The following is a 13850-nucleotide window of genomic DNA, read 5'->3' as shown; positions in this document are numbered from 1 at the left end:
ATTGCCTTGGGGATATGTTGCCAGAAAGGATGTTGGAGCTGATTTTCCCTCTCATGTRGTATAAGTTGAGAGTTCCCAAGGCTGGAGTTTCTTAAATTTAGGCCCTCATGCTGGAGTTACAGGACACTGTACCAAGTGGACTTATTGGCTCAGGTCTAAAGAGAAGTGTTGAGCTCTCACTTCAGTCTACCTTGGCAGTGGTGTCTGCAGGGCTTTTCCTTTTGATTTTTCTGGCTCATTGTAGCCGGGATCTGCTGCATGACAGTTTCCTAAATGGCTGGGGATCTCAGAAACTTCTGGGGGGCTTTCCACACCCGAAATGGCAGCTCTTCCTACAGAGCAGGGCACATTCAGCGACTGCAGGGCCTTCCGTTCCACAGCAATTCCACTTCCATCTGCGGAGCTGGTCTGCATTTGTGCYAGAGAAGCACAGCCTGCAGGACAGGTCCACTGAACCAGGCCAGTCAATGCTTTCCCCAAATTTGGGAGTACTGCCACGAAGTATTCTTTTTCTAGAAACTTAACATGTCCGAAGAAATCATCTAAGAACAGTCTTTAGCCATGCTGTGAAGATCTGTACCTCCTTACCACTTTCCAATGATAGGATTTAATTTGGAGTTTATAACAGGAAGCAAGCTTGTATACAGAGTTTCCACAGCCTCCTGGGGCTCAGCCARAAAAATGTCTGAGAACCTAAAATAAAAGCATATTTTTAGAATATAGAGTTTCASCATATTTACTGATCTGGTCAGAAGACCTCAACTGTCTGGAAAACTTAAGATTCATTTGACTTCATCAGTAATCTTTCAGCAAAGATTTGACTTCCAGCAAAGGAACAGGCATTTTCTGTCTTTGAAGAAAATATAACTGATAGCCATTTTTTCTAGATGCTGTTCAGCTGCTGCTTAATTGACCATGTAACACACACTATAATTAACAACTAACAATTGAAAGCAGACATATTAAAATGACTTGCTGTATTTGAGACATAACTGAAATTTCCCTGCCAGGGATGGTAGAGGGATCCACAGTCATGGGATCAGAGTTTGTGCATCCCTGACCTGTTGCACTTGCTCAAGCTCTTGGAAACTTCTTCACCTTCAAGAAGAAATGAAAGGGTTCCCAGCAAATAGATGGACCTAGGGCAAAATGATTCCACATGCRAAGGAAGTGCATGTGCAAGCATGGGAAAGTTAGGCTAATTCACTCTTAGGAGATCTGCAGAAAGGCTTTAGGAAATSGTCTAGGAATTTGAGTGCAGCTTCCAAACCTGGTGTTTTATGATATCCCCTTGCCAGGCAGATAGTCTTTTAAGCACCAGGAATGGGGCACTGCAGAGGCACAGCAGRGTGACTAGATCCTCCCTCTGTCCTGCCCTGATTCCCTTACACCAGAGAGAAGTGTAACCATCTGCTCCAGTGCAACCACCCGTTGATCCATACGCTTTCACCGTATGTGAAAATTAGACACAAAGTGCAAAGCAATGGAGAATCAAGTCATGGAACCAATGTGCCTAAATGTTCTGCTTTCCCCCTTTGCAGAGTACTTGAGGTACCTTATGCTTATCAGTGCTGTGCCTACGGAAGTTGCAGCAGCTTCTTCAAGGTGTCAAACCAATGGGAAGCAGAAGACATGAGTCCGGAGGAGGAGGATCCTCATAAGAGGACCATGGAATTGTTTCCAGGTCACGCTGATAACCACTGTAAGTAAATTTGGCTGAATGGTGACCTACCTGTGGGCCGGGCCATGCTGCAACCTGGATGTGATCCAGCATTTGCAGGAGTGTTTCTATTGCAAGCCACGGAGTTACAACTGCCTTAGAGAGAAAGCAGAGTGATGATCCTCCTTTTCTGGTGGCAAGTATCTGCATCAAGTATCAGCCAGTGTCCTTGCATTGGAGGAAGCAAGGAAGAGCTCATCCTTATCTGGAGCTTCTAACCCTTCACTATCTCAAAAAAAGATCTGGCAATCTTCAGTAGCATGGACACAGGCACTAATTGGACCACGCAGACTATAGAGGGARGGAGGCCACACAAGCCACCTGGATGAGGTGGCCAAGTTACAGGAAACAGTTTCGGGCACTGGTCACTAGGCAGTACAAAATCTGTGGCGGGATGTCAGTCTTTGTAGCTATCACTCTGCTGAGGATGCTCTCTAAGATTAATCTGAAGGGACCAAAGAACTGGAAGAAACCATAGGTTCAGCACAGGGTCTGGACTATGCGAGGCACAAGAAGCCCTGAAGTTAAGGAAAAAAGATCTTTTTTTCAGTGCTCCAAATACACTTCTACATAGATGCTCTTGAAATCGACTGCATCCACACTCTTGCATCTCGGTGGTGGCTCCCTGCCAAAAGCTGCTCTGATCCCCTTTGAAGAGCATCTCAGAAAAAAAGAATTCAAAGAAGAATATGAGCTCCTTTATTTCTTCTGTAGCTGCTAGAGAGCAGAAATAACATTTTAGGATGCAGCTTGGGTATATGAACTCACATTGTTTATATGTTTGCGTAAATACAGAGTTCGCATTCACTTGCAAGGCCTGGGGCATCCTTTCAGCCGATCTACRTCTCAGTGCACTCCTGTAGGAAACTGAGAGGATGCTGTGCCCTCAAGGACCAGCCCAGCCACATTTTAGTCACCTTCTCCTGGGAGAGCCTTAAGCCTAGCCAGATACAGGCCAGAAGCAGAGTCTCCTCTTGCTTCCTAAGCAGGCAAGACAAGATCCAGAGGAAGARCAGAGCAGTTGGGTTTGCGTGGGGAATTCTGTGCTACAGCAGTGATGGGAGGCGGGATAGCGGATGATGTTTGATACCTTGTCCCTGCCATCTGCCCCACTCTGATACTTCACAGATGAAGAATACCCTTTAGTGGTGTAAAACGTCCAGTCAGACAGCTAGCCAGCTAGCAAACGTGAGCATGACGTGACTCCAGGAAGCGTGGTAGACTTAGTGGTTACGCTGGGCAGACAGCACAGAGGAGCTGTATGTTAAGGTCATTGCTGCAGGAATTTCTTCTCGGAGGCATTATTTTTTCCATCTTCAGTGCAGCCCATACAGTAATAATCTCAGTGCATATACTCACGGAGTTTGACCAGTAAATCACAGTGTCTTCAATGAAATCTAAAAAGACACGATTTGCTGAGAGGGTCCACAGCTTATAGACCTGCTCTTCCTGAGGACCATTCACTGCCACTGAAGCCACTTGATACCTGAAAAGTTACTCCATCCTGGTCCCATCAGAAGACCAGTACCTTCCACAAGGCTCCCAGTTCTCCAAGGATGTCTCAGTTCCTCAGATTGTGTGTATGCTCCTGAGACATTAGGACCAGAGGAAAAATGTTGAACAATTGCCTGGGGGAGATTTTTAGCTACTCATATAAGGCCAGAGTTTCACAGGTTAAAGCTCTGGCAAACTACAGAGGTGCAGATGTTGAATGGACAGGAACATCCTTGCGGAGCAAAACCCTCGCACATGACTCGCCTTTCCATTCAACTAAATGGCCTATTGAATGGCCTATATGCACAGTCTATTCTTGACAATGAGCGTTTTGTAATATTGTTGTTTTAGTTAATTAATTGTCGCTTTATTTCTGTTCCCAAAGCCTCCTTTCTGATGGTCCCCAGTGGTATTCAGTGCTGTTATATGAATCTTGTAACAGTTCCTCATTACAGAGAAAGAAAAGCTCCCAGACATTCCTTCCCTGCAAGAGATGAAGTGGCCTCATTAGGAGCAAATAACTCAGGACATTTTCCCTGCAGTGTGTGGCCAGGCTCATCAGGGCAGTGCTGTGGGAGAACTTGTGAGGGAGGGATGGGGCACGTTTCCAGATGCTGATGTCCTCAAGGCCTTACATAATGCTCCTGGCAGCACTGAGGAGCCCTGTACGAACAGAAATGCCTGTCTTGCCCAGCCCAACATCTCTATTAGCTTGTAAAACTGAGTAATTAACTGCTGCAACCATTCAGTGAGCCCTAGAGAGCACTCAGAGATACACTTTTCCTTCTCCTGTCATTCAAGAAGCCTACCAGAGCCCTCTGAAAGCAGATGTCCAGGCACCTCCTGGACAGCCTAAGGTGGGATGAGTCCTTCCATATGCCCTTCAATTTCTCTACCAGCATCCTGCTCTGTGACTGAGTGATAAGACTCTGTGACCAAGGTGATATGGGGGAAAATAGGTCGTTCATTGTCCTCCTTTCCACCTTTTCATGAGTATCTCTGTGGTATAACAAAATTAGCTGAGCAATTCTGAATGTAGGTTAAGAGCTGTTTTCTCCAATCCACCACTTTCTTAAAACGTAATGTCAGAACTTGGTAAATTACAAATCACGAATGCTAACAGATGAACTCCCTCATCCCTCACAAGGTTGTTTTGCTACAATTTTGCAGAGGAACAGACTTGACAGAGATCTGGGAAAACGGTGTGTAAGAATGCATGGTACAAGACTTTTTTATTAGATCCAGGGGAATGTTTGTACATCACGCACTGAGATGTACAGAATAAAGAAGTCAATCCTTCTACCTGGTCAACAGCAGTCTCCAGAGAAATGCCTAATTTGCAGAAATACCTGAAGATATACTTCCCAGGAAGGCTTCTGGAGGTCTTCAAGTGCTGCTATAGTATCATCAGTACCAAAAAAATGGAGACATCAGTTTACCTTAGAAGCAAAATTACTTCCTGCTGTCATTCTACAGTCCTTACAAATTAGGTTGATTTTACTATATCTTGGCTTTTTCAGTAACCAGAGGTGAAACAGATATTCATCACATATGGGAGCTGAGAGAAGAAAACTAGCTGGATTTATGTCCACAAACAAATCATACTCTCAGGACTTAGATGCCTTCCATAGCACTGACTGCAGGGGACAAACTGGACGCAACAGCTACTTTGAACTTGTGGATGGAGAACTAGCTGGAAAGGTCTTTATCAAAGGCAATAGGCAGTGGGGAAAGCTAGGAAAGCCCCTACTAACCCTGATGGCCCTGCTCATTCTCCTCTGAGCACCATTTCTGTTGTTTTCTCCTCAGATGACTTAGATACAGATGATCTCCAGCTGGATCTTGAGGAATCAAAGTTACACCCCACTACACAGTGCACACCCAGCCCTGGTAAGCACCAACAAAAATCCTTCCTCTGAACACAGCTGGATCCCATGGGCCTTCCTGCAGAGACTCTCGGATGTGAAGATCAGGAGCCTGAATGGGTGGGTCCTGGCCAATGTGGGGACAAGTGAGGAGGACATCTCACCTCTCCCACTCTGGTGTAGCTGCCCTCCTATGAGGAGTGAACACAGMACCCATCTCCACACTGCACCATTGTCCCATCCTTCTCTACAGAGAGGAGGACATTGCAATGGCAATCCTGAGACTTGACAGTACATTTACAAAGCCCTTATAAATTTGGCCTTTCTCCRCGCGCATGCTCTCTTCCTACACCTCATGCCTCTTGCATACAAGTGCTGGCAGCAGACCTTAATCTGCATGCTGGAGCACATCCCAGCAGAGACACCAAGGGTGTAGGACAGAGACAAGAGGTGACACTAGAAGTTGCATGCAGATCCTATTGCAGGACAGCATTATTTGCTTCTTTCCAGCCACTGGTGTTTAATAAGCATGGGGATAATGTGCTTGGAGACATTTGGAACCAGCCACTGCACCAAGAAGCACCAGGAGGTGCTTCTGCAGGAGAGCAGAGCAAGAAATGCTGGGTATAACTTCAAGCTTTGGTTTCTTTCAGGTCCCTTCAAGCCTGGGTATAACTTCAAGCTTTGGTTTCTTTCAGGTCCCTTCAAGCCTGGGTATAACTTCAAGCTTTGTTTTCTTTCAGGTCCCTTCAAGCCTTGCGATCACTTGTTTGAGAGTTGGATCATTCGTCTGGGTGTCTGGGTCATCGTTGTGGTCTCAGTGCTCTGCAACGCGCTGGTCATTGTGGCTGTCTTTGCCTCTCCCAGTTACCTCTCCCCGGTTAAGTTTGTCATCGGCTCYATAGCTGGAGCCAACATGCTGACTGGCATCTACTGCAGCATGCTGGCTCTGGTGGATTCCCTGACCTACGGGCACTTTGCTAGCTATGGTGCCAGGTGGGAGAGCGGTGTAGGCTGCAGGGTGACCGGGTTCCTCTCCGTGCTTGCCTCAGAGGCTGCCATCTTCCTGCTGACGTTGGCCGCTGTGCAGTGCAGCGTTTCGGTCTCCTGTGTGCGGGACTACGGGAAGTTACCCACCTTGGGCAAGGTCAAGGCTGCTGCCCTTTGCTGCCTGTTGCTGTCCTCTGCTGCTGCAGCTCTGCCTCTTTTCTCCGTTGGGGAATATGGAGCATCCCCTCTCTGCCTCCCATATCCCATCCCAGACGGGAAACCTGCCAYCCTGGGCTTCACTGTGGCCTTAGTGATGACAAACATGCTCTGCTTCCTGACTATTACGGGCACCTACATTCGGCTCTACTGCAATCTGCTGAAAGGCGAGTTCAGCGCTGTCTGGGACTGCGCTATGGTCAAGCATGTGGCCTGGCTGATCTTCACCAACTGCCTACTCTACTGCCCAGTGGCCTTCCTCACCTTCTCCTCCATGCTCAACCTCTTCCTCATCACCCCAGAGGTCATCAAGTCCATTCTGCTTGTGGTCCTGCCACTGCCCGCCTGCCTGAACCCCCTGCTCTACCTGTTGTTCAACCCCCACTTCAAAGATGACCTCCGCCTGCTGCGGCAGAAGAGCCAGGACAAGGGAAGCTACACACAGTCCTGTAGGGTTGATGACATGGAGAAAAGCTCCTACGATTCCACCCAGGCTCTCATGAGCTTCTCTGACATTGACCACATATTTGAGGCTCCTGACTCCCTGGTAGTGCACCCCATTCTTGACAGCTACAGCTTTCCCTCCATGACACTCGTCCCCTGCCAGCAAAGGGTGGGCACCAGGGGCAAGGAGAGGGGCTATTCCGAGCATTGCCCCTGCCTCAGTGACAGTGAGGTTCTGCTCCCTTCGGAAAGCCGAGACGCAGCCAGCAGCAGCCTCCGGATAGCCTTCTTCTCCACCCCACCCTCACCACCCTACACATCTCACCTATAAACCTCCTCTGAGCAGCCACGCAGGACAGCCCCACACCACGCGCTGATGGCCAGCCCCAACACACGGTGGCCAGCAAGGTGGCAGTGGGCTGCTCCATGTAAACCACGGATAAAACCCCTCCATCCTCACCCCCATCACGTAAGTCTTGGCAACAAGTGCCACACTGCCAGCTGCCTCTCCTGGATGTGCTGAGGCTGAGCTCTAGATACTCGGGGCTGGCCGTAGCAGGATATAAACCTCCTGTGTGGGATCTTCCCCTGCTAGTGACTGCATGGGAGAGAGCCCCAGCAGCTCAGGAAACGTGTCAGGGAGACTCTCCTCCTACTCGTCCTGTAGCATCGCAAGCTGAGAAGAGCTCTGAGCAGAAAGCAGAATCCTGCAGCCAAGCCAAGTACACCTTATCAAGGGAGAGACATCTCAGCAAGAAAAAAACGTCGTGCTCTGGCAGAAATACGTGGAAATGGCCTACTAATACTGCAGGCCTTGCCCCTTGGAATCCTCTTCAGGCCTGACTGACCCCAGGAAACGGGCTTGTGTCTGACCCATGCCATCAATGGGAAGAGCAAAGGAAGGGGGTTGAAAAGCTGTGTGTTTGTGTGTGCACATGAGGTCCAGAATGCCTCCGTTTTTGGGAGGCTCTGGCTCACCCACCAGGAGCCACATGGCCTAGACAGGACCCACATTTTGAGGTGATGTCAGAGGCTGGGGATGCTCAGCCCCTCTTTCCGTCTGGCCCACAATGTCTAACAGGAGGATCTCTAATCCCTAAGGCAGATAAATGCCTTGCTGAGATAAYACAGTGACTCCTGGCGATGGCCCCCAAGGGAACACAGAACTCTCTCCCATCTTGTTTGTTCCCTTCACGGGGTAGCTTTTGCACCCTGGAAGACACCTGGGGGCACTTCTGCCTGTACGACCTGGTCAAGTGTGGTAGAAGCAAGATCTGGATCACTCACTGTCTCCTAAGGTCCCTCCTAGAAGAGGCTTTCAGTCCTTGGGTACCCATTCCCCATGTAAAGTAGCCAGCTTGTGGGCTATGTTTGCCCTCCCATATTCTGAGGGCAGCTAATGCAGACGGAGGGAATAGAGGCCAACCATGTGAAAAGATGGTGTCAGGAGGACATAAGCTGCTGGAAAGAGCTCCCTGTTCACTTCTTGCAGCTCAGGGATTGCCCAAACCCACCTACTCAATCCAAATCACTCCCACTGCCGCCCAACACAGCAGGGAGTCCCTACGGTCAGAGCTCAGGCCCTGGGCAAAGCTTTGGTTCTGCYGACATTACTTCAGCTGTACAAGTTGTTCGTTCTTGTGAGATAATAAATGAGCCCCATTGCTGACCAGTGACTGCCTTCTGTCCTCTTGTGTGTGAAGAGCACCTTGGTGGTTCTTTCAGCACCTGATTGCCTTCTCCCAGCCAAAACAGAGCTGCTGTGCCTCAGATGCTATCTCTGTTCCTTTAGTGAGGACAGGTGAACCAGGCCTCTCATTAAATCCAACACACATGAAGACTCTGAGCATGATGACCCCACAGACCAGTTACACCTGTTGAAGAGCCAGCTCCCATCATGCTCAAAGCTCTTCCTCATGGTTCTTCTACATAGGCTCCTTGCTTAACTGCATGAGAGCAGCTCACATAGTAGAAACGAAAACTGTATCCCTGGGTCTGTTTGGGCTCCCTTGAAGCCATGCAGAGCAAAAGCGCCCTGAAGTGATCCTGCGCTGTGGGCCCAGCAGGAAACCTGAAAGGAAGAGGGGAGCATTAACACAGCATGAGCTGTAGAGGCTCCCAAGAAGCTAAGAGTCTCCCAAGATCCTAAGGATCTGCAGAGGTGCTGAGGGAAGAATCTGGCATCTTCCCCTCTGCTATTACAGGCCATAAATTCAGAGTATGAACTCTCTGGCAAGGGCTCATTGAAGAGCACTTTCATCACATCTACAGTAGGGCACACTCTCAGCTTCCCACCCACCAAACACTAAACTCCATAATTAACCAAAAAAAAAAAAAAAAGCAATCCTACATCTCTCTATTTAACAATTCTTTTATCCTTTTTTGGTAGCAGGTTGAACTTCTTCAGACAGCTTAGCCCCTGTCACTTTTGAGGTAACCGAGTGTAAGCCTGCTGATCCAGTCTCACATATTACCACCAGCCACACAGTCCCATGTGTTTCTGCTTCAGGAATCAGTCTGAACTATGTAGACCATTGTGGTCAACCAACAGAGATGACTACAGCAAGCCCAAGACAGCTATGAGGAGGGGAGTTCTCACTCCTTGCTCTCCACCAGCAGGGACTCAAGAGGCTGCTCTTGTCCTGCCTCCTGGACTAAGCTTTGGTGGTGAAATAACACCCTTTCCAGATGATCCGCTTCAAGGATACCAAATGTTATCAGGGCCCTCAACAGCATGCTGAGGTCCTTGATGCATCAAGAACTCTTTTCACTGGAGACAGGGCTCCTTCGGACTCAGGATCTGTCTGTGTGTCCATGAGCACAAGTCTGGTCCCTCTTCATGGGGAAGGCAGCTCCAAAGGGCTGGAAGAGGCCTGGCTACCAGACAGCCTCAGACAACAGCCTGGGAGTTGCACCTCTTGGCTGGACAAAAAGAGCTGCAGTGTGAAAGCCACCATGGTAGGGCTGTCAGTGTGATAGACAATGTTAGAAATCTCCGCTCAGTTGGTGGTCCCAGGCCCCCTCTGAAGCGCAGGGGGTTGTCAGGAGCTGATGATGGCTGTAGGCCCTGCCTGCTGTGCGCTATGCGTGAGAGGGCAGAGGTGTTTGGTTGTGCTRTGGGGAGGAGAACCAGGCCAGGCCGCCTCATGAGATAAATTTTGGCTGATGTGCAAGACTCCAGACAGAGGCCCTCTGGGTGGCTAGTGACTCACAGAGCTGCTCCGGACGCCTTTGTCAGGGCTGGGCACCTTTGGGGTTTCTCCTGCACGTCAGCAAGGCCCTGTCAGGACACACTGAAGGGGACAGACAGCGTGGTTGACTGAGGAGCATGGCCCTGAGGGATCCGGAAGCATTGTCTAGTAGGACAATACAGAGGCAGTTTGTAGGCACTCTCAAATGTCAATTTTTTTCACTTGTCCAGCCCCTCATGGCTACAGATGTTCAACTCCTCCAAAACCAAGCAAGCGAAGCAAACACCCCACAGTATTATTTTTTCAGTCTCATTGTTTTCCATCAATGTTGGGATTTCTGGAAGCCCGAGCCACAATTTGGAACACACAGGATAGCAGTGCTACCACAGCCATAGGAATCCAGGCGATGAAAGCCAGGCTTTGCATGGGATGGCAATATCTGGGACTGGCCAAGGACGCTTGAAAATGCAGAGACATCCTGGAGAACACAAGCTCTTCTTCAGAAAATATGCTTCACTTTGGCAGCTGACCAGCAGTTTCAGGTTAAATCCTGAGGTACCGAAGTATTAATGTCTCCTTCCTATTCTCTATTGACACAAAAACAAAACCATATTTATGTTTTCAGACCATCTCTACCAAACATGCCCCATGATCTATTACTGTGCAAGTCCTGACTGAGAACTTCCAGACTATTCATTAACAGAATACATGATGGTCTGAGCTCCTAAAAGCAAACAAAAAGCATTTCATCTCATTTCGTCCATGAATGTTTCATAAGCTGTCTTTCCTGCTTCAATCTGTCCCCTGCCATCCACACCCAAAGCTTCTCTATACTAAAACTGCACTCCCAGGCCTGGGTTACCTCTTAGCCCCAGGTCATCTTCAACTTCGTTTTCATTGAAGAAGCAGCTTTGTGCTCTCATCTCTAGAGGCTTGGCTCAGTGTGTGCCCTCTTCCTTCAGTCACAGATCCCAGAAGAGGACACTGGCTAGTGTAGATATGGGCAGACACAGTCAGAAAGAGCTCTGGCTTTGGCTCTCAGTGTGAAAAGCCTTACGAACTTGGATCTCCAGTGCGGACAATGTAGGTTTCACTCTGGCCCACTTTTGACACACATTGCTCGAAGACAGGCAGATTGGCACAAAGAAAGCTGAGATCTCATGGATAATCTGCTGGAAGGCTCTGAGCTGCCAGAGACACTAGACTGAACCCCAACAGAGCAGGGTGTCAGGGCTGAGCGTGGAAAAATATCTTCTTGGCAATCCGCTTGGCCAAGGAGATGGACAGTTTGGACCTACCAAGTTATCACATCCAGGACTCTGATATCCAGATCTCTGATGTCTGGAAAGAGCAGTCTTTACCCTGCCTGAGTGGAGAGACTGGTCTATTTTGTAGCTATAACTACTGGACTGCTTGGTGACATTTCATCTGGAAAAAAAAAAATAAAAAAAAAATAAGGTTCCTATATAGATTTCAGCTCCAACTTTAAATTCAGCACACTTTAGCATCACACAAACACATCATCACAGAATGCAAACATGCACACACATGCACATATGCACACAGACGCAGAGTTTATATATTTTCTACAGAAGTCATGCTGGAGAAATTTCTTCTTTGCAGAACGACTAGAGCGGATTTGGAGCTACTCTGCCCTCGCGTGGTATGTGGACACCTCTGCAAGCAACAAACCTCCTACTGTAACCGTATGACTACTACATATCACACCCGTATGACATATCATTATATCAAGTTTACAATGTTTGTAGAAGATCCTGTCCCAGATAAGCACTGGGGAACCATTGGCAATTCTGAAAGTACCTGGTAGATCGAATTCATCAAACACCTAAATCATTCCCCAAAGACACGTGCCACTTGGAAGGTGAGCATAAAATGTCAACGGAGAAACTTGAGAGACATTTCTGACAATATTCCTGAAGGCTCTCCCTCACTCTGAAATCATTTCCAGGCCTCTTGAATTGACTCAAAGGCCTCATGTATGGAACAAAGGAAAAAATAGTTTGAAAAATCATCCAAAGTCTATGAACTATTCTGGGGCTCACCAGAAAGATTGAAAACAAAAAAAAAGTTTTTGAACTATGAACCCATCATACCAGAAATTATAGAGAAAAGCAATTTTGAAAATACATGGATTTAAGGCCCCACCATAAGCAATTTATCAAAAGCCTCAGTGGCTCCATCAAAGGGACTTTCAGAAAATGCCTATAGGGCACGACTGAGGAAATAATTGTGGAAAGTCCTCAAGGCAATGTTCAAGCTGCCCTAGACATCAACCACATGGATTTACTCTGTGCATCTTCACAATTCTAAAATTGCCGCAGATACCACCACATAGAAGTCAATTCGGAAGTGATCTATAATGTTGAAGCAGAGCCATAAACACCCCATTAACAGGACCATAGGAAAAGCAACCAAAAAATCCCACATGTAAAGAAACAAACATTCAAAACCTTTTGTGTGATTTTCACAGCATTCTCATAGGCGCCTTTGAAGGGATTTATTCAACAATCTCTCCATTATTTACAGTCCTATTTACAATGGTTCCTTTGTGGGGATTAGGGCTTATTCTCCATAGCTCCTTGGCAGTAATTTGGGCCTCTTCAGTGAGTTTTCACAATGGTTTCATAATGAAGGTGGAGTATTTTCACAATGGCCATTTCATAGATTCTTTGAGACAGTTTCCATAATGGTTATGTGATGGTGACTTGCTGGAAGATCAGAGGCTTGATTGAAACTGTCCAAACAATGTTGGGTTTGAGAATATTTTCACTGCTATACTCATTGGCTTGCTCTTCMTGGCTTAAAACTGTGGCTGTAAAGAGAAGATGGTTGTAATCACACGATTTCCACCATTGACTACAGTTTTGGTGAAAGGGCTTGTATTGCAGATGGAGTGAGAAGACATCATCTCACGGCGCATCTGAAATGGAGTAGCAATTGCTGTGGCTCATTCCCTGCATACTGCAACAATCCCCTGGTGATCCACACGGTATCTGGAGCAACATTTCGGTGAACCAGGCCGATGCAGATTCCCTGACAACTATCCATTACCCACAGGAAAAAAAAAAAGTGTCAGCAAAGGAAGGCATGGGGATAGCTCTAGGATAGATAGAGCCATGATGGGCTGAGTGTAATTCCCCGTGAGGATTAAAAAAATCCAGATCATGAAAAGTATCCCAGTCTTGACAAAGATCCTAGGTGTGACTAGAGGAGGTCTCTTCTCTTTGATTCCAGAGACTAAAACACGTACGGTTATTAKGGCCTGTGTCTGAGGCTCTTCTTTACCTGATCTCAGGCTAGGGTAAGCACCCTACGCTTGTGCAATACCACCAGAAGCTCACAGGAAGTCTCCCTTCCACAAGTTTCACAAAGCTGTCATGGAAAACCATGCTGCTTCCAGAAGGACAAGTTGCATTTCTGATGCTGACCTTCCTGAGGCTTTATTTATTTATTTATTTATTTATTTATTTATAYTTACACTGCCCTCAGGCATACCCAGCCCGGCCCATATCCAGGGAAGTGACCTTTTACTGCTGCCCTGGGAATTCAGCTGGACGGCTCCCAGTGCTCTTCACGGACTCACAAGCCTCTTCCAGGCATGAGACACAGCAACGGAATTGCTTCCCTGCAACCCAGGGAGCAGCGGGGAGCCGTGTTTGTTTTAGCAGCCTGCAGAATTAGAGAGAGCTAAAAGAGAAGTGGATATGGTACTCGGTGATATTTGGGGAGAAATCCAGGTAACCATGGGCCACAGCAATTACAGTCACATCCCTGCTGCTCAGTGAGGCGCAGCCTGGTCCTCTTTCCCACCACTGTGCTCACAATGAGCATGAGTTTCTCGCCCGGGGATCTGGTTGACTTGCTCCAGAGTAAAGCCAGAATGTAAATCAACATGTAAGAAGTGGAGGA

At 47.7% G+C, this 13850-nt stretch overlaps 1 protein-coding gene across 1 annotated transcript in view; it reads left to right on the top strand.

Moving 5' to 3' along the window:
• The window catches only part of LGR6 (leucine rich repeat containing G protein-coupled receptor 6), an 88474-nt gene extending 81414 nt beyond the window's left edge, over positions 1-7060 (top strand). The window contains exons 16-18 of the mRNA XM_026053070.1: positions 1542-1702; positions 5024-5104; positions 5823-7060. Coding sequence (XP_025908855.1) covers positions 1542-1702; positions 5024-5104; positions 5823-7060 — 1480 coding nt within the window. The remainder of the gene's footprint in view (positions 1-1541; positions 1703-5023; positions 5105-5822) is intronic.
• The last annotated feature ends 6790 nt before the right edge of the window (positions 7061-13850 follow it).

The sequence above is a fragment of the Nothoprocta perdicaria genome, unplaced genomic scaffold, assembly GCF_003342845.1.
Source record: "Nothoprocta perdicaria isolate Ctin4 unplaced genomic scaffold, notPer1 scaffold_97, whole genome shotgun sequence".
Lineage (NCBI taxonomy): Eukaryota > Metazoa > Chordata > Aves > Tinamiformes > Tinamidae > Nothoprocta > Nothoprocta perdicaria.
Note: the sequence above shows the minus strand (reverse complement) of the source record. Positions and strands in the feature narration are given on the sequence as shown.